At 40.7% G+C, this 20,021-nt stretch overlaps 1 protein-coding gene across 1 annotated transcript in view; it reads left to right on the forward strand.

Annotated features, from left to right (window-relative positions):
- Positions 1 to 495: 495 nt before the first annotated feature.
- The window catches only part of CUBN (cubilin), a 148,106-nt gene continuing 128,580 nt past the window's right edge, over positions 496 to 20,021 (forward strand). Inside the window, exons 1-15 of the mRNA XM_086741510.1 lie at positions 496 to 614; positions 770 to 899; positions 1,262 to 1,354; positions 2,364 to 2,402; positions 3,205 to 3,306; positions 4,245 to 4,348; positions 7,997 to 8,123; positions 9,577 to 9,745; positions 10,501 to 10,632; positions 11,841 to 11,936; positions 12,490 to 12,611; positions 14,859 to 15,045; positions 16,822 to 16,940; positions 18,277 to 18,511; positions 19,473 to 19,654. Coding sequence (XP_086597636.1) covers positions 496 to 614; positions 770 to 899; positions 1,262 to 1,354; positions 2,364 to 2,402; positions 3,205 to 3,306; positions 4,245 to 4,348; positions 7,997 to 8,123; positions 9,577 to 9,745; positions 10,501 to 10,632; positions 11,841 to 11,936; positions 12,490 to 12,611; positions 14,859 to 15,045; positions 16,822 to 16,940; positions 18,277 to 18,511; positions 19,473 to 19,654 — 1,956 coding nt within the window. The remainder of the gene's footprint in view (positions 615 to 769; positions 900 to 1,261; positions 1,355 to 2,363; positions 2,403 to 3,204; positions 3,307 to 4,244; positions 4,349 to 7,996; positions 8,124 to 9,576; positions 9,746 to 10,500; positions 10,633 to 11,840; positions 11,937 to 12,489; positions 12,612 to 14,858; positions 15,046 to 16,821; positions 16,941 to 18,276; positions 18,512 to 19,472; positions 19,655 to 20,021) is intronic.

Raw genomic sequence — 20,021 nt, forward strand, 5'->3', positions numbered from 1 at the left:
CAATACAAATATTCCTTGCCAGCCACTGTGGGTTTTATATGTGGTTTTTGGGGTTTTTCTTTGGTAACAATCTAGGTCCTTTAGCGCTGCCAAATAATCTTCCCTTCGCCCATGTGATGCTGCATGTGGGGACAGGGAACCATTCCTGCAGTGATCAGCTGCAGATTACAAGGTGCTCTGAGACACAGGGGTGCTCAGCTGAGCAAAGCTCAAAGGTGTGATGATAAAATACAGGCAGATTTCAATTAACGATCTCTCAAAGCTCCTGAAGCCAAAAGTCAAAAAGAGAAAAATGCATTTAATGTCCAGAGGATTTGCAGGCTGTCAATCTTTAATTAAGACACTTGAGATAAAGTCCACCCTTGCAAGGCAAGATAGCAGAATGGGCACCTTGTGAATAAGGAGCCCTGTGAGAGCAAAGGGCACCTGGGCTTGCAGCAGCACAATCCCGCACTGGAGGGTTCACTTCAAACGCGGGACAGCTGGAGGAGAGCAATGCTCTGGGCTGCTCCTGCTCCTGGGCTTTTCGTTGTGCTGTTATTACTTGCTGGATTGAGCTGTGAAGCAAACCACTATGAAAAACAGAGACAGAAAAGAGCCATTTATGACGAGCAGTAAGTACTATTGCTTGCAAACGCGTTTGTTCATATGGTGGCTTCTAAGTGCCAGTAATGGGAACAGAATGGCTTTACTGCAGCTCCTTTTTGCGTACTCTTTGGCAGATATGTGTAACTAAATGATCTCTTTGTTTTTTTCCGTAATACAACAGGCCTCGTTTGTCCTCAGAGCAGGGTAATTTAGTGTTCCACGCGGGCTCCAGCAAAAATATTGAATTTAGAACTGGACCACTGGGGAAAATAAAAATTAATGAAGAAGACCTTGCAGAAGTTTTTAGTCAGGTAATATGGTTACTTTTCCTTCGTATGTTTTTGTTTTCAGTTTTGCACATTGTCTTCAGAATTTGTCTTAGCAAATGTTTGATGACTTTTGTATGATTGTTATTTTACACTGTCTGTGTCAGCATTCCAATATGAAAGCAAGCTATTGCAGACTCGTAAAGTAATCATGCCATTACAGAAAATAAGTAAAAGATTAAACTGTATATATAACAGAGCTCTCTGTATTTAAGTGGACTTTTTAATAGTAAAGTCATGCAAGAACAAAACTTTTCTAAGCTTTTGAAAAAGCAAAGCTTGTTTACATTTGTAAGCTTTTGAAAAAGCCAAGCTTGCTTCACATTATCTCTGTTGTTTAAATTTAGGTGAGAGAAAGTAATGCAGAGATTCAAGAACTTAAAAAAGCCCATGGTGCCTCTCAGAATGTGTCCCAGCAGGTTGCTCTGCTGACCTCCAAGGTGAGCCATGCCCTTGTGGTATCCGCCTCTAGCATTCCCAGTTTTCCATTCCTCAGATTAACATCATTACCTGATCCATTTTAGTATTTTTGGACTCCAATTCAGGGAACTGGGTCAGAGTCCGTATTTAGTATCAGCTCAGAATCTACATTTAATGTTGAGATACTTATTCAGTAACTCTGGAGACAATGGAAATATTCCTGTCAATCCCATAATTTCCAGTTACCGGGATTCTTCTTTTGTTCACTGTCAACATCTCTATGGACTATATCCTCTAATATTTATGGAAGTTAAATCATAATAAATTCAGGAAATGGACCATATATGTTCTGACAGGTGTTACACACACTTTCCATTCCATAGGTGAAATGGGCTATAGGGGTTTGCAGTGGAAAGGAAAGACCTATGCAGTAGTTTTGTCTCTTCCCTGCCTCTGAAGATTTTTCTCCAACAGAAGATTTTGAAACCTTTGTCTGACTTGGTTTAAGTGTCTTTTGTTACTGTGTTGCCACAAGTTCCTTATAGGAAAATATTTTACAGCCTAAGAGACCTCCCTTTAGGGAAATTTTGCTAATACGTATCCATCATATTCCCTGATTCAGTTTCAACTTGCTGTTTGTTGTTATAACCCACTGAGATATGATGAACCTCTTCTTTGGTTTCGGTGCACTGTCCCAGACCTCCGTCCTTCGCAGGCACATGAACACCCGAACAGTCCCATTGGAAAATTCACATTCTTAGTGTTGAGCACCCAAATACATCTTCACAAGATTGAGTCTTGCTTTTTGGAGCCAAACTGGGATATATTTAAGCTGTCATTTTCTGAACAGCCCAAACCACTGAAATGCCAGTGAATGGGGCCTGATTTGAACCTGATTGTCACCTGGTTTCACATACCAGCTATTCTCTTTTCTCAAAAGAAATATTTTCTCTAGTCTACCGGCATCCAGCACGTATCTCTGTGGTCACTCTCATACCAAGCACAATGTAATTTGCATTTATCTTGCAGATCGTGAGTCTTGACAACAAACTTCAAAGCTTAGAGCAGGTGAGTAAATGGGAAGCAAACTAGACATCAAAAAAGAAAAAGCCAGCCCCAGGTAAATAAAGTGAGGTTACAATGACTAAATAGCTAAATGATTTCTTTCCTCTCATGGAAATAGACTCAGGAAGACTTTTTTTTTTGGTAACTGGAGGTAAAAAAAAAGGCAAGATTTGTAGAGGAGGTGAAATGTCTTCTTAAAAAATATAAACTGTGTAGGAGCCCACATTCCTTGAAGGAAAAACAGTTGTCGACTCAAGAACAACAAGTAGATACCAAGGAGAAGTAAACTCTTCCTTCAGTGACGTGTCAAGATGAAAACTGGAGAATTCAAACTGGGTTTTATATTGTATGGGAAATAGCTAATTTTCAGCTGTCACCTGCTTCTCCACTGAGCTTGTGACAAGCCACAGCTACAGCTGCCAGTAAAAGCAATTGTCAGATGAGTCCCCCATGGAATGGAGAAGAAAAGACAACCCTCCATCTAGACTCACAGTCTGCTGCTGAAGAACAGTCTCTATTAACGTGTGCTTCTTACAGGGCTTTTCTCATTCTAGTGCTTGCAGCTGGCTGTCCCTGTGAAAGAGCAATCCTATTAATCATTATTTTGTACAAGAAGAAGTGAAACAGCTCAAAATGTTTACAAATTAACCTTGCTGAAAAAAAAAAAAAAAGATGGAGGGGGATACCCAAGAAAGAATAAAAAAAAAAAAAAAAAGAAAAAAGAAAAGGTTTTTCTTTGAAATAGACACTGATGAAACACCAAATAAGCAGTAACCTCATTTTCTGCTCTTTTCCTGGGTTTCAGACTATCCAGAGGAAAGCTTGCAGTAGCAACCCCTGTGAGAACTCAGGGACCTGTGTAAACTTGCTGGATGGTTTCTTTTGCCTCTGTCCCAGCAACTGGCAGGTGAGTCTTTAGCCTCCTTGAATGAGGAGCGTGTATTTTAACCGCAAGGATACATCTGGCTTACTCTAATTGTTATGAAGCGTAGCATTTAAGGTTGCACAGGACAGAGTAAGATATGCTGGACAGCAAAGCAACAGTATCATATTCATTGTTTGATAGAAGGACAACACATTTTCTTCTCAACAATATCAATATGTACCAAAAAAGTGAAACCCAAATCCTTTGGCCAGACCCTGCACTGTCATACGCAGGCAATGGCCCATGAAGTCAGTGATGCTTGGCAGTTCCCACAGCAGAGAATTAGTCTTTGGTTTTTGCTGAGCGGAGTGAACTGAACTGCATGCCTTTCTGTTGATCTTACGCAAGGACAGAGAGAGAATGGGGGAAGGGAATGAGCTGTATTCAGGCTCAAACAAATAAGATAAATGGGGGTGTAAGTAATCGATCCCACTCTGAGTTTTTTAAATCCAAAGACTTTTCTAGTAAAGGCTTTAATGGTGCTGTTACATGCACTAGAGATGGGAAAGTTGTATTGTCTCCTCAAAGGCTCTCACTTTGAAAGCTGTCCCAACAAGATTTGGGTCAAAATTGCTGTGCTTTCAGTCGTAATAAAACAGCATCTCCTGATAGAAACAGTTTGAAGGAAAGTTTTCTGAGCCTTTTGCTGGCAAGTTGGAAAGTAGGGGGGATGACAGTACTATACTGTCTGTATGCTTTCAACAAACATCTGAAATATTTTATCCCTCATCTGAGTGATAACGAGGATCACAGAAACATAGCTGAAAAATAGAGTTTTGTTATAATGTTTCATAAAGGAAGCTGTGTTGATAGCAGCCCATGGTTTGTATATCTTTGGAAACTATATTAAACATTGGCTCCATGGTTTGCTTCATTTCTCAGTTATTTGGAAAATAAACTGGTTTTCTGTTTCACCTTAGGGCCTCCTGTGTTCAGTAGATGTTAATGAATGCCAGATTTATGCTGGAACAGCATTAGGCTGCCAGAACGGAGCCACTTGTGTGAACACACCAGGCAGCTACAGGTAACTTTTCAAAACCATACACAAAACTGCTGTGTAAAATACTTGGCTATTTTTGTACCCTGTATCACACCTGCAGCACAAGTTCTAGGAAAAAGTCTGTTTAATATCTGTGCACTATAATCCCTTGCAGTTTGACAGAATATAAAATCCTTAATACATGGTAGACCCAAGCCCACCACAGACACAGAAGGCTCTCTGAAGCCATTGCCTGCTTTGACACAAGAAGAGCAGCAAGAACCAGGTTTATCACACAGCAATCCTGGGGAAGGAGGCTGCAAATCCGAGACTGGCTCCGGTGATCTGGCTCTCCATTGTAGGTGCAGGTGCTTTAATGGAAATTTGCTGCGCCAAGGTGTGCCAATGGGGTGGTGAGATGCAGCGTGCTGGTTTGTAACCAGCACTCACCAGCGTGCCCACCTAGCACAGCTGCATTATCATCCCTCTGCTATCATCTGCCTCTTGAGACTGAAGGGAGTGAGGAGATGAAGGATGTGAACAGCTTTGGCCCAGCAAAGGCTTTGATTTGTTGGAAACCTCCTGAATAAACAGGCACCCTTGATCACTGGCATTCCCAGTGCACTGCGTAACTCTGAGAAATGCCTTCACCCCCACCAGAAATACAGGCGCTGCTGAGACTGCAGCAGAGCAAGCGATGCCCAGTGCTGCTGGGCCGAAAGGGAGGAGAAATGCTGTCTGCAGGTGGCTGGGCAGAAAGGTGCCAGGGCTGCCCGTGGATGGGCCCCCATGGACACCATGTCCCTGGAGCCCCAGGTCCCTGTCTCCAGCTGTGCCCAGCTCCTCAGGAAACACGCTCTTGTTTACAGGGCAAGCCAGCCTGAACGTTCTGCGTCTTATTTTCCAAAATGTCAAATAATCTGGTAAATAAATAACTTTCAGATATAATACAAAGCTCTCCCTCTGTAATGAGAACAAGCAGGCTGGAGAGCATACCACAGCTTTCTGCACAGCATTTTGTCTCCTGCTTCGGCCTGAAAATCTTAGCCCCCACAAATATTTGCTTGGCGTAACACTGGCTCATAGTGCTTTGTCAGTTCTTGGAAGAATCTCGCACAAGGAAGGCTCTCCTGCAGTGCTCCTCACACTTCAGCATTGACACAGAGCCTGCTGAGGTAGCACTGGTAGGTGATGCTTCCTGTCAGCTTTTCTTTGATTTTAAAGGATGTTTCTAGCTTGCCTGCAGCTGTCCCCAACACAGACTTTGTCAAGGAAGTGACACACAAAGCAGCCTGCCTTCACTTGATGTTTGTTACTATGTTCAGCGATGTGGCGTACAGGTGTGTGACTAAATTAAGGTTTGACAGTACAAACCCTCTGCCTTTCTCGCAAGTGTTGTCATTGTGTTAGTACAGTCATGATTCCTGCATCTTCCCTAATGTAATTCTTGCCCCCTTGGTACCTGCTGCATCGGTGCTTACTGAAACAAAATAAGACCTTTTCATAAGTCATCCAAATCTTAATATTATTGCTTTTGTATTATGCCCTCAGGATAACTGAGGGCATTGAGGGATTACTGAGTCCTTTCCCCAACCCCATTGTACCATCTTCACAGTGTCCCTTCACATACTGTCTATCTGTCCTCTGAGTACTCCCCAGATGCTAAATGCATCCCCAAGTACAGTATGACTTGGCTCTTTTCAACAACTGTGAGAACATTGCTGCTGGTTTTTCTTAGACCTAGCAACCCAGGTCACCCCACTACTGCTCTGGTTGTAGTCATATGCACCAGCGGGGACTGCAGGTAAAGAAAATGGCCATATTTAGCTTTCCACAGCCCCCAGTGATAATATCAGGTGAAAGGCAGTACTGGATCGGGTATTGTGAAATGGAGCATCACACAGTCTTTACTCCCTGTTCAGATTCTTTACCTGCATACTTCAAGCTGTAATTCAGAAAAGCACTAATGTATGAGGAAAGAGAGCAGGTATTCACAAAACGCCTTCCTGAATCAGGACCTTAATGGAACATTGCATTAGTTGGGTGAAAGGGTGTGAGAGTCCCCAAGTCTATCAGACTTTTGTGTCAGAACCAGTTATTTTGGCCTCATCATGATGTGCCATCAGTGGTGGGAAAGATGTAGGGCAGTGCCGAGCAGCAGTGCATTGCAATTTGGCTGAAGCTCCTTGCAGCGTGACCTACTTTTTCAAGCTGTTCTCTGGGCAACTTCAGATAGGCAGCAGATTAATCTTTGCCAGACTATGCAGGAGACAGTGCCGTTGTCTTCCTCCTTTGGAGCTGGTCAGATTGCCTTGCTGTGTCCTTTGGAGTTGAGCATGAAGCTCTGAAGGTACTTTGAACATTCAAAGGTGATGTAGTTCCCTGGCCCGTTGGCTCCGTGCTTGCCCAGGTTGAGCTACTGCACTGGCAAGTTGGTGTTGGTATATCTGCCCTCTCTTACAATAATGAACGTGCCATTACTGCAGTTACTGCAAACTGCAGTTAAGCATTAAGCTATTGTGGGTTTTTTTTAGCCTAAGTTCATCCAGGTCCTTTGTCCTGGGTGCAGCGTTGTTACCTGCAATTGGCTTATCAGACTGCTGTTTCAATTGAGCATGTGACAGCCTGGCAGGGACAGTGGCAGCTTCTTAATAAATTGCTCCAAGGTCCAGATCAGCTACACTGGAAAACCCTGATTCAAATTCTGCAGACAAATACTTTTACGGAGTAGTTTTCTTTAGCCAGCCTAAAAGCGATTCAACTGGGCTGTGTACCTGCTGTATGTCCCTGTGAGGAGCAGACATCATCAGACATCACAGCATATAACTTGCAACCAAATAAGTGTCTCATTGTCATTTTAATAAAAAGCTACTGAACTGCTAGAAGGCTTTCTGTCGGATTAGGTCCTCTTCAGTTTTATTTCAGAGCCTCAGAGTTGGTCCATGTGGAAATAAAGGGTCAGAGGAAAGGAAAACATTACCCAATGGCTTAGAAGTTCCCAATTTCAGTTCAACCACGCATGGACAGTGCTGTGACTAAGGTTTGCCCTATAAATAACAACGCAATGGAGCTGGCATCCTGCAAGCCAGATCCCCCATGTAGAATGCCTCCCTTCAGCCCATTACTTTGTTCTTCCCACCCCATCAGCCCCAAATGTCTCCTCCTGCCTGCCACACTCACCTGAAAGTGGGGCTGCTGCTGAGACAGCAGCTGCTGCGTCTTGAGGCATAGATGTGAAGGGATCGTCCTCCCCAGGGCAGGCCAGACACAGCATTTCTGTGTATCGCTAGAAGTAGGGTTTTGGTGTCATATGAGCGTCATAAAATGAAACACAAGATTTTGGTGCTCTCTGATTGAAATGGGAGTTTCCAGGCTTGTACTCTGCTGAAGTCTCATGTTAGGAGTTTCTTTTTATCTGGATTTGTCCTTACAAATGTAACAGAAGGCTGTGGATTCTCCCATAAGGTCAGTCATGGATATGAGCAAGTCCCACATGATTTTTGAGCCTCTGCTGAACAGGAGCCTTGTGTCTGTGCATGATTATTAATGGGATTGTCAGTATAGTTAAACAGAGAGATTTCATAAGGAACACCACATAATTAAAAGAGTGGGGAATGATCTCTACTATGGCAATATATGATCTTTAAGTGCTATATAAAGATAACATTTTGATTTTTCTGCTTTCACCATCAGTTGCTCCTGTACTCCAGAAACCTATGGGCCTCACTGTGCCTTGAAGTTTGATGACTGCCAGGGAGGATCTGAGACACTCTGTGGGCATGGCATCTGCGTAGATGCAGACAGGGATCAGCCCAACAAGGTCAGGAATGATGTATAAGTTTCATTAGGCAGCACTGCATGAATAAGCAACAAATAACTTTGAGCATCACAAAACTGGGTAGCACACACTGCTGCTGAAAAACAACAAGAAATGCCACTGTACGACATGACCTAACCTCTGTGTTGTCTCAAGGACAGCAGAAAGAATTGAAAATGCCTTGTGTCTTGTTAGAGGTACTTGTCACACTATCAGATCTACTGCTACATCCATAGGGAGCTTGGCAGTATTCTTTGAATAAGTCGAAGTCTTATTTGACACATAATATTCTTACTATTAATTATTTGGGGAGTTCTGAGTTGCTAGAATATTGTATTACTTAAATGATTAAGAAGGATAAGTATCATGAATCTTGTGTTTCCTGGGAAAAGGCATACCTGTGGAACATTATTATCAGTGACCTGGGAGATGCCAGGGCTGCATAGTGGCTGGGGTGGCTGCTGCCTGTCTTTGGTGTTCCTCACTCTCAGTCGGACTCTATCTCTGACTCCAGATGCTCTCCAAGTGCCTCTGCTGGGTAGATGCTAGCATACACTTGAACGCTCTTCTGGAGCAAGCCAGCTCATTCTTTTTGGGAGAAAATCTAGGTACAGGGTGTTCATTCCAAAGGGACATATGGAACTTGCCAGCTTTGGTTCTTTCCACTCAGAGCAGCCCTCCAGAACTACCCTGCCAAGCCTGTGCTCCTTAGCACTCCTGTACACCCATGCACCATTCCAGACAAACCACATATTCTTTGTGCTATGCTATGAAATAATTTCTTCACTCAATTTGTAAAAGTTTTCACAACACATCATTTTTTTTCTGCCCATTTTTTTTGTGGAGAAAGCTTTTCAAAAGAGTTCACTGTTGGCTTAACAGTGTCTGCTCCTGTGACAGTCAACAACAAAGCTCCCATTAGCTTTAATTGGACCAAAGCTAGATACATGCTGAAATCTGGTCATTAGTAAAGTTTACAGGGGAGAAAACTGTTTTCCTCAAAGAAAATATATATTTGCAATTTAATATCAGCACTGCACATTGCAGAGATTACTGAACAGTTTGCTTAAAAGAAAACAGCCAAGCTGATTTCAGGTTGTTTACACTGTAACTGTTTACCCTGGTTACAAAGCAAGTTGATGACTTCTAATTATGTTTATGTACAGTTCATAATTGCTGTTCATTTTCTCTGGGAGCCTTGGGGTAAATAACAGGTTTCTTTTATGAACATAATGAATGAGCCTGTTGTTGCTTCCATAATCTAAATAGGTAAATTAAGATGAAGAAATAGAGAAAACTACCGGAGCATCTTATAAAACAGAATATGCAAATCATGTAACGCTCTGAAAGCTTTCTTGCTATAGTTTAAGAGACATTTTATAAAATGAACTACTACTGCCCTTCTCTTGACTGTTCTGTCTGTCTTAAACCTGTAACATGATGTTTGCTGTGACAGCCCAAGTACCGCTGTATCTGTGACACTGGCTGGATGTCCCCTCCTGGCAGCCCTGCCTGCAGTGCTGATATAGATGAATGCAGCCTCCCGAATCATCCGTGTTCGCAGAATCCACTTGTGCAGTGCCACAACACACCAGGCTCCTACTCATGCGGTCCCTGCCCCGCAGGTATCACATTCTTCTGTGCTCTCACATGGGAGGGGTTGGCATCAGGTTGTACTGCCTGTATATTGTAAGCACAGACACAGGATCCACATGAGAGTAACTCCATGAAATGCTTTCATCCATGTTCTAGGGAATAAAAGCCTGCAGGTTGTCTTAACTAGGTGACATAGGCAGTGGTGACTAACGCATGATTTATCCCATCCTAAACTGAGCATCTAAATAGATCTGATGTACCTTCACGTTCATAAGTACCTTCATGTCCATCATGTCCTGTTACCTCCATGTAATACATCTGAGGTACCTTCATGTCCACATGCTTGCTGCCCTAAGGCAATATAAAAATCTAATTGTCCCCTCAAGCCATATAACCCATGATTCCTCTTCCTGACTTGGGTAGGTAGTATGTATAGGAGGAGTGTTTAAAGTATTTAACTGGAGTTATGATAAAGGTTTGCTGCAAATTGTACATGTGTGCACTAGACTGCCTCCTCTTTAGGTTAAAGTGTGTTTGATTCTGGAATATCCAGAATACAGTTAAAATAAAATGTTCTTGCACACATCTCCACTCTGCGTTTGTAATCTATTTTGCAGACCAGTATTAATTTTCATCAGTTATGAGAGGGACAAGTCTTCTCTTGTGTTAATGAAATGAAACTCAAAAGTCATATTTTTCTGCTCTATGAAAAGGTCTGGTCAAAGAAGAAAATGAAAAGACCAGGCATTTTCTGTTTTAATGTCTCTCCTGTGCTTCTTTTTAGGCTGGCAAGGAAATGGCTACATTTGCCAAGACATTGATGAATGTGAAAGTAATAATGGAGGCTGCTCAACAGCGCCGATGGTTCAGTGTATCAACACAATGGGGTCCTTCCACTGTGGGCTCTGTCCACCAGGTAAAATGGATTTTCTTTTTTTTTTGTTGATAAACCTATAGAAAGGCTTAAAAGATGAAAATTCAACACATTGGAGCCTGTTTTATAGTAGACTTAAGAAGCTGAAAATTGTTTTGTATATAGAAGTATCACACACAAAGCAATACTGTAAAATAGAATGTATATTCAAACTGCTTCAGCTATTAATGAATATTTTGTAGAGTGTGCCTGTAATGATAATCGTCTGAAATGTGTTTCTCTTGTACTAGGTAGCCCTTTTCAGTGTTAGGGCCATGATTTGATGAAGTACTTCCTTTATAAGATCACTAATGGGAAACAAGGATTGCATAATTACGATAGTAATTTCATTGTCTATATTAATTGAAAGAGTATCCTGTGTGCCATAAATCAGCTGCATTGTCTGTCTTTAAAAAAGCCTAGATAATTGTTTGTCATGCTCTGAATGCTGTCTAAGAAGGCAGTGTTCCCACTGCAGTACAGGTCAAGCAGTGGAAGTCATGACTTACATCTTTATAATTTGTGGTTTATGATTTAAAATGCTTTTTGAAATGCATGCTACCAATACTAGAAATACTAGCAGGAAAAAGCATTTCTAATTGACCTTTCAGTTGCTATTTAAATGGCAACAGACTGCAGGTAGTGAAGGCTCTCAGTTACTGAGTGCTGAAGGGCTATCACCACTCTGGAAACGTGGCCTCAGACAAGTTTTCATGTGGTGCAGTGGACCTCAGCTCTGGCTGTGCAGAGTCTTGCTGCAGTGCTGCGTCCTGCGGAGCCTCCTGAGAGGAGCGGGACGTTGGGTTTGAGACCTAAGGGCAGCTCTGGCACACAGCTGGAAGCATGGAGGTGGTCGGGGCTGGCTGGGTGCAGATGCATAGGGAGGGCAGCACATGGTGGCTGAGAGAGTTGAGCTTCTCTGGCCTCACTGACCTCACCTATATTTGGCTAGCACTAATACATTTTTTTTTTTTTTTTCTAAAATCATGGGAGTGCTTACTTACAATCAGAATCCATCCCTGCAATGTAGGAACCACAATAAATATGCCAGGTTTTACTTCAGCAGCTATATCAACTTTTTAATTTTAACTGCAGAAGACTGATTTTATACCATAAATTAGTCTTTTTTTTCCCACCAGATGCTTGTTTTGCTGTCAGTTCTCAGAGAACACAGTTTGTTACAGACTTAACTGAGATTTACCTCTGAACAGGTTATGAGGGAGATGGACAAACATGTACCCAGGTTGATATCTGCTCAATAAATAATGGAGGGTGCCATCCTTTGGCTACTTGTACCTCAGCTCCAGGTACGCTGCTCTCTTAAGGACTGTAAGTAATATCACTCTGAATCTCAAGGAGGGCCTGGTTAGGCTGAATCCACCTTGTAGCAACATATTTAGATCGCAGCCTCTTCTCCACAGTCAGTTTTACCTCACTCAAAAGAATTTACAGGCAAGTTAGCTAAAGCCAGCAAACCTTTCCAGAAGCACTGACAGAAATAGATACAGGCTCCACCAAAGAGCAGATTTCATTATAAAAATGTGGAGAAGTTCATAATTTCTCTTTGCTGTGGTTTTCCATTTTCAACTGGTTTTACTATTCTTCTCCATTCCATAAATATCCTTTGACTACTCCCACCACTTCCCACAAAGGTGACCTTGGACTCTCAGGTATCCATAGCAAAGCAAGAGCAGGGATCTTTCCATGGTCAGACTGGACACTGACCTGGGAAGGTATCAGAAAATCAAATAGTTATATAAAGGCTCTGCTTCAAAACGTCAGGGACCTTTACTGTCATGGTTGGTATTGTCATTGTAAGGAGGACCAAATGACTTTCTGTATCTTGTCTCATCTCCCAAGGGCCAATGCCATTTTGTTCCTGCACACCTGGGTACACTGGAAGTGGATATGGGCCGAATGGGTGCTCTCCTCTCAGTGATATCTGCCAGCTGCAAAACCCTTGTGCAAACGGGCAGTGCTTGGTAAGTGCTGGGCTCCTCAGTTAGTGATGACGTTATGTAGTTACAACCAGTAACAACAGGGAGACTGGTGAGACTGAAAGCTGAGTGCAAGACATACTAAAGGTAATGAGGCAAGGTCAGCAGGGAGTGGGAGATCCCTGGGGAAAACAAAGTGAGTTTCAGGGCACACAAGCCATTTCTTTGTGTTTGAGGTAGAGGCAGCAATCTTGGCACTAATAACTGGAGCAGTTGTAGCTGGTCGCCCAGGCTGGCAATGGGATGCTGGTGCTGGTGGGGGAGAACAGATGAATGGCTGTCCCTGGTGGGACAGGGAAGTAATTTGCCACCTTGGATCATGGAGGAATTACCCATGATGACAAAACCAGTACCTCTGCTGACCTTCAGACCATTAATATCCAGTACAGTTAGTTATGTGTTCCTAGGCTGATCTTGTCAGAGTCCCCTGGAGTCTCAGGCTATACGGAAAGGGTGATTCCTGGGAACTGGTTGCACTCGTGCGGGTAGCCAAGTGTTTTCAACCTTTACTGATTGGTGGTGTGAATTCATTCTCAGGCACAGTGACTATTTATTTTGTCCACATGAACCCTGTGAAGGCCTTTTGGCTTCCTCAGCGAGGTGTGCTGTGCTCAGGAAAGTCCACACAGAAGACCTGGGGATTTTGATAATTTTATTGTGGAGGATATTTAGGATTATGACTTTGGAGAAATGTTCACAAACAGTAAATTTATTGTTCCAGTAGTGTTTGATCCCATTTGTCCACATTGGTCAGTGGATATCCTCCTTTTGATGATCCTGGGAGGCAGAGGGGAAACGGAACATATGATACGGACTTGGTAGCGTTAGGTTAACTGTTGGATTCAATGACCTTAAAAGTCTTTTCCAAACTAAATGTTTCTGTGATTCTGTGATATGTTACCTTTCCCTTTTCCCATTTTCTGCGTGAAAGGAGATGATCCTCTCACCTTCCCTACTTACCAGGATTCCTCACTCTCTCTTCCGTAGATACCTATTGTCTTTTCACTCAGATATTTAAAGGACCTTTTGTGTGCAGATCTAATCTACTTTTTCAGACTATTTAGAAATTATTTATTTTAGTTAGTCTATTAAAAGATATGACATGTTCCCCTAAATATATTCTAACATACAACCGTAGGAAATCATGGCTACAAACTGCTACACAAAGATAATAACACAGTCAGATACTTCAGTAATGCGACTACAGAAGCATCTAATGTAATAAAGGAACAGCAGAGCTATATTTGGCTGGCGTAATGACAGATGAGATTGTCGCAGTTCAGCCTACAGAAGCTACCACCTTAGGCCCTCCGTCACTAAACAAAACCACAAAAGAGATGTAATGTAATGTTAATTAAATATCAGGCAATGCAGACCAGAAAACACCTTTCTGCCTTCTAAAGTAGCATTCGGAGTCCTAAATACACATAAAAATCCTCTTCCATCATACTGGAAATCTCTGTTCAGGACACAGAGGACATGAACAGAGAATGCAAAATCAAATAGAGAACCTAGCACACTGATGGTATGTTATCAAAGATGGGATTGTTAGCATGTACTTTGTTCTACTCCATCTGTAAAAATCATATCTATAAAACAAGAGATATAAGGAAAGACAGCATATGAAATTAAAACAGTTAGGGATATGGAAAGACTTGATTATAAGGAGAAGTAGAAAAGGTTGAGACAAAAGAAATGGAAAAGAGGCATTCAGAATAAGGAATAATGCAGAGAAGGCAATGGAATTGTTCCCATTTAACATCCCTCAGGTTGAAAATGAAAGTTAACAGCCCACATAACTACAGGGCAGACTTCTCACAGAACAGACTTGAGAGAAATTATTTATAAACCACTGCTATCTTGACTTGCTATTTATAAGATTTAGATAATATGATTGACTTGTTTCTAGGGTAATAATTTCAAAGCTAAGCAGACAGTTTTCTGAATTGGCTAAATGAATGCAGATTTTGACTTTTTAGAAAGTAATTTGAAAGACACCTGCAAAGAAATAACTTACTAGAAAAAACAAAGCGCTAGATAATCTGATTAGGCTTTAGGTTTATTTTGGTATTCACCAGTGACCATCAAGGCCATTAAATTCCAAAGGTTTTATTTCTTTGCTCTGATATCTCTACATAAAATAAGTGTAAATATCAGTCTTTCTGTCAACTACATTGATTTCTTTAGGTGATCCATGCTCATTAAGTTTATTGCATTTGCTTATATCTGTAGGCAATGATCTCGGGATATTTCTGCCTGTGTAATGCAGGCTGGACAGGCTCTAATTGTACGGAGAACATCGATGAATGCATTAGCAACCCATGCCAGAATGGAGGGAGCTGCATTGATGGGGTCAATGGCTACTCCTGCGAGTGCACCAGTACCTGGACAGGACCACAGTGCGAGACTGCACAGCAAGGTATGGCCAGGACCAAATCCATAGGAGGAATGGGCCACCAGGATTCAGCAAGTAGATGCTTGGTGTATATGATCAATACGTGAATAAGAACCAATTTATGAAGGAAAAAACAGCTGCTGCCTTGGTGGATTACAGGTCCCAAACCAAAGTCCCTTGAAGTCAGAGTTTTCTGTGAGTTTTGTTAATAGCTGCTTTGTTTAGCAGTAGGAGCATAACAATTAAGTTGGTCTGCAGGCCCACTGGCCTTGACTAGATGCCAGTCATCCTCAAATCAGATCTCTGTTCCTGAGAAAGGAGTCCAGTAAGCTGGTTGGGAAAGAGGATCTGATACAGGGAGAACAGATTTACAAGAGACTATAATAATGTTTCTCTTTTGTGCATACTATTTCATTTGTTGCAGGAGAGATCCCGACATTTTTAGTCAAGACAAAAAGCCAGAAAAGGTTTTCAAACAGAAATTTAATGAAAGAAATGTTTTCTGTGGAAATGGGGGACCCTGAGTTTTATAGAGTGACTGCAAGGTCCCGCCTCAAACATTTCTTAGTATCACTTTTTCTGTTTGTTTGGGATTTTTTTTTGCCATTAATTTTAATTAAACAAAGTCAGAACAGCATTCCAGTCAGCGTCCCTGAGGCAACCGTCTGTCAGATGGCTCATATTTATTGCAGGTTGCTGTGAAGAAAGCAAATTAACTTTTCACAGAATACAGAATGTAAACCTTTCACTGAGCCCCTGCGAAATCTACTGCATTTTAGAGCTACTTCAGGCTCTTTCCTATTTTCCTTAAGTATCTAACCAGTAATGTGTTATTATTAAGCATATGCAGAAAAAAAAAATTTTCAACCACTCATAATATAAGGAAGAGAAAACCAGTTTTTATTCACTGAGAAATTACAAAGTGTCCACTTTTGTTTTAGCTCCTAACATGGGAAAAATAATACATTTTATGACACAATAATTGTGAATCTGGTTGGGAAAAGGTGAGATGTTTTAGACGGACACTTCAAACAAAATTATATTCTTTTTACCACTCCTTGAAAGAAAATACTTCAGTTTGCTGAGAATTTAACATATAGAAGGTCCCTTCCAACCCTAACCATTCTATGATTCTATGATTCTATGATATTTAGCATCAATTCAATGTTAAACTACAGCTGCTTGTTGCACACTGTAGCTATCTGTGCATTGTATTTTGAGTGCTTTATGGACCTATTTTTCCATAGCTGTTTGGGATTCTCAGTTCTCAGCTCCTATTCATTGAATAGCTCAGTGAGAGAAGAGACCACGGTATGTCATGAAAGGTATTATCAAGCCCAGAAATCTAACCAAAAAGAATAAATGGGACAACAAAACATCTGAAGGATAACTTCTATGATGCACCACTACAGAGAAAGACAATTTTATATCATACTAGCTTCAAAATGTTTTCATTGTAGGTGAAAAGATTCATTTGGAGGTAGCCTTCTGGAAACAAACTAGTTAACGGATGTTTTCTTGAGACAGAATCAACATCTTTTGGCAGTATCCACATATTGCAGCTGAAAATCTTTGTTCTTTTTCCGGGAACTACTTTTGTCTCGGGGAGTAATTTTGCTTATTTTTTTTGTGGTATCATTCCACTTTAGCGTAAGTCCTGAAGAATCTTTTATAGAAGTATCTTTCACCCTTGTTTTAAATGTTTAGGAAGCCAAAGCTATGCCATAAAGTAAAGTTTTGTTTAAGTCTGTATAGTGACAGCACAAATTAACCAGTTTAATATTCTCTGTCTTTCTGCAGTTTGTGGAGGATATCTCTCGGGCTCCAGGGGGACTTTCAGTTACCCTAACAACCCAAGCAGCCAGCAGTACAACAGTGGGGTCAGCTGTGCTTGGGTTATTCAAACTGATCCCAACAAGGTAAAATAGAGTTCAGGTTAAGGAAACCTTCACTATGCAGGACCCCTCAGCTCATCAGAGCAAACATGACCATCTTCATGCCACTTATTCCAATATTGTGATCCAATACCCTCAGAACAAATAGTTTTTCAAAAATAGTAAGTTTCAGATCCTTACAAGCCTTCAGGCTCCTTAGCTGAAGAATTTGCCTGGATTACATTTTCAAGGTTTTTCCTATGCAGCTGAGGGTCAGAATTTATTTACCTACCACCAGCTATAGAAGGTTCCTGTTTTACGTTGCTTTAGAATGTGAACTGTGAATAGCCGCATGAGAAAAGCTCTGCTCTGATAGGCTCCACAGTTGGTTCATGAGCTAAGTAATCCCAGAACAATTTCATGTTTCTGATTTCTGAGCAACAGAAACATGGAATGCTGAATTCATATTGTCCATGGCTTTCTGCAATAACAGCATTTGATTTTTTTTTTAAGGATTAATTTTTAAATGTTGCGCTCAAATGTATATTCTGATCTGCAACTATCAATTCCACTTGTGTTATAAATAACAACTACAAAATATGTTACTCCACACTTTAGCGTGGGACTTCTTACTTGAGATCTAAATATTTGATCTATTTTTGCCATTTTATGGAATGAATTAAACAGTTTACTTGATTCATTGGTTGTTGGTGGGTTATACAGCATTATATATAGGTATGTGATATATCCTCAGCTTTAAGCCTGCAAGCCACTACTGTCTTCAGCAGAGCTATATTAAAGCACATCAGTGAGGAATCTGAACACACATAAAGCTGTGTATGTCACTAAGTATCTAGAGTGGGCTTTAGAGACACTGGTGTTACATGTGCAAAAAAAGAAAATTTCATTTTTTTAACTCCCATGACAATATTTTCAACCATAGCGAGGATAAGAAATGTTAATTATCTGACGAGGAAACTGCCATGGCAGTAAAGTATTTTATGCTGTATTTCAAGCCTTTCACATGGCTTGAAATATATATATATATATATATATATATATTTCACATATGTAACAGACACAGGCAAATGGTCTCAATTATTAGTTTATAGAAATAATGCTCTTTCCAGGCAACTTTCCTGTCCAAATTCTTTGCTATCTATCTATCTATCTATCTTCTCTCTTTCCTTTTGACCCTTAAGATTCTGTAATATCTTCTTCTGTACTCGAACTTTTCAGGAAATTGAGTAATGGCTCCAAAGCTCGTAGATTCTCACAGTTGCATGAATACGTATGTCTGCTCTACACAGAGTTATTGCATAAACAGTGTCTCAGCAGACAGAAAAAAAAAGAGATTTCTTGTTTTGTTACTTCCTCTTAGATTCTGCGTATTACTTTCCCATTCTTCCAACTGGAAGTAAGTAATGAATGTAAATCTGACTTCCTTCAAATCCATGATGGACCTTCAGCATCAATGCACCTGCTAGGAAAATACTGTGGCTTCTCACCTCCCACAAAGCTTTTCAGTTCCCACAACTCCCTGTATTTTTGGTTTTACTCAAACCACAACATTACGGCTGGAGGTTTTACTGTTCAGTGGGAATCTCGCGATCCTGGTAAGTTTGATGAAATGTCAAGTAATTTAGCATCTTCATGACTTTGGAGCAAAAAGAACAAGTTATTTCCTTTGATTAGGAAACATTAGGAGCAGTGACTCTTCCAGAAGGCCTGCTAATGCACTTCTAGAGATAAACTCCAAATCACCTTGTGCAACATCAAACTCACTTCAATGTTCTGTGCATTGTCTAGAGACAAAATTGTGCATTGAGTTGTGTCTTGGAAGAACCACAGAGTAAGAAAAGTGTAGAAAATTCAGGGGGGGAACAGCTTCTTTATTTCCAGAAATATTTATTTAAATGCTTTTAATATGATTTCTGGTAGTTTTTTTTTTTTTCCTTTCAATTGACATTATTAGAGAGATAACTACTAATTGACAAATATGGATACTGAGAAGTGAAAATAAACCTTATGGGGGAAAAAACCCCAAAACAAAACAAAACAAAGAAAAAGCAAAGAGGGAGAAAGGTATAGATGTGACTAAACTAGCTATTCTTTAGGTATAACAGGGATGTTTGTTTTTTTTTTTTTAATTATAGGTGTATAAAACAGCCTTCTCTGTAATTAATGTTTTTTTTTAAGAATAAAAAGAGTCTTGTGTTAGGATAAAACACAGAGACTATTTACAAAGTGCAGAAATTCCGACTAATTTTGTAACTCCAATTCAAAACACAATGCTTTTGATCATTCTCCTAAACGTATTTCAATCATAACTGGAAAAGAATCTTTCTTTTACTGTGCAAATCAGGAAATATTTTGAGCTCTGCTTTTATAATTGAGTTGCAGAATTGTAAAATTTAAAGAAAGAAGGAACTTGTTGGTTTGTTTGGCTTGATTTTTGTTTTTGAATTTATTCTGGATCCCAAAGTGGTACCTAGTTTTGAAACTACAGGAGAATTCGTCTTCTGGACTGACATGTGGTCTTAAAGACTGTATTGTTCCATGTTTTCCTTCTGTTAGAATGTGGTGGTGAACTCACGGGTACTTACGGCTCGATAAGCTCTCCAGGATACCCTGGTAACTATCCTGTAAACAGAGACTGTTTCTGGACCATCTCAACCAGTCCTGGCCTCCTCATCACATTTGCTTTTGGCACACTAAGCCTAGAACATCATGAAAACTGCAGTTATGACCATTTAGAGGTAAAGTGTAATTGTGGATTATGAAAACATTTTATGACTATGTTATTGCAAAACAAGATATTTCAAAAACTTCTTGTACATACAGAAGGAGACTGTTTGAAAATTAAATCCTGGATTGAAATGTTCAGCCATACTTACTTATTCCAGCCATCAATACACAATCAGATACAGGCAGTATAACAGAAAGGGGATGAGATCCTGCTCCACTGGAGTCAGTGGAAGTCTTGTGACTAAAGAGAACGGGATTCAGGCCAAATACCCCATAGGAAGTTTTCACTTTCTTACAAAGTTCAGTGTCCAAACTCCTTGTCAAATGTCAACCCACAGAGAATTAATCAGCCTCAGGTAAAGTATTAGGGAAAGGGAT

The sequence above is a fragment of the Chlamydotis macqueenii genome, chromosome 2 (assembly GCF_036417535.1).
Source record: "Chlamydotis macqueenii isolate bChlMac1 chromosome 2, bChlMac1.mat, whole genome shotgun sequence".
Lineage (NCBI taxonomy): Eukaryota > Metazoa > Chordata > Aves > Otidiformes > Otididae > Chlamydotis > Chlamydotis macqueenii.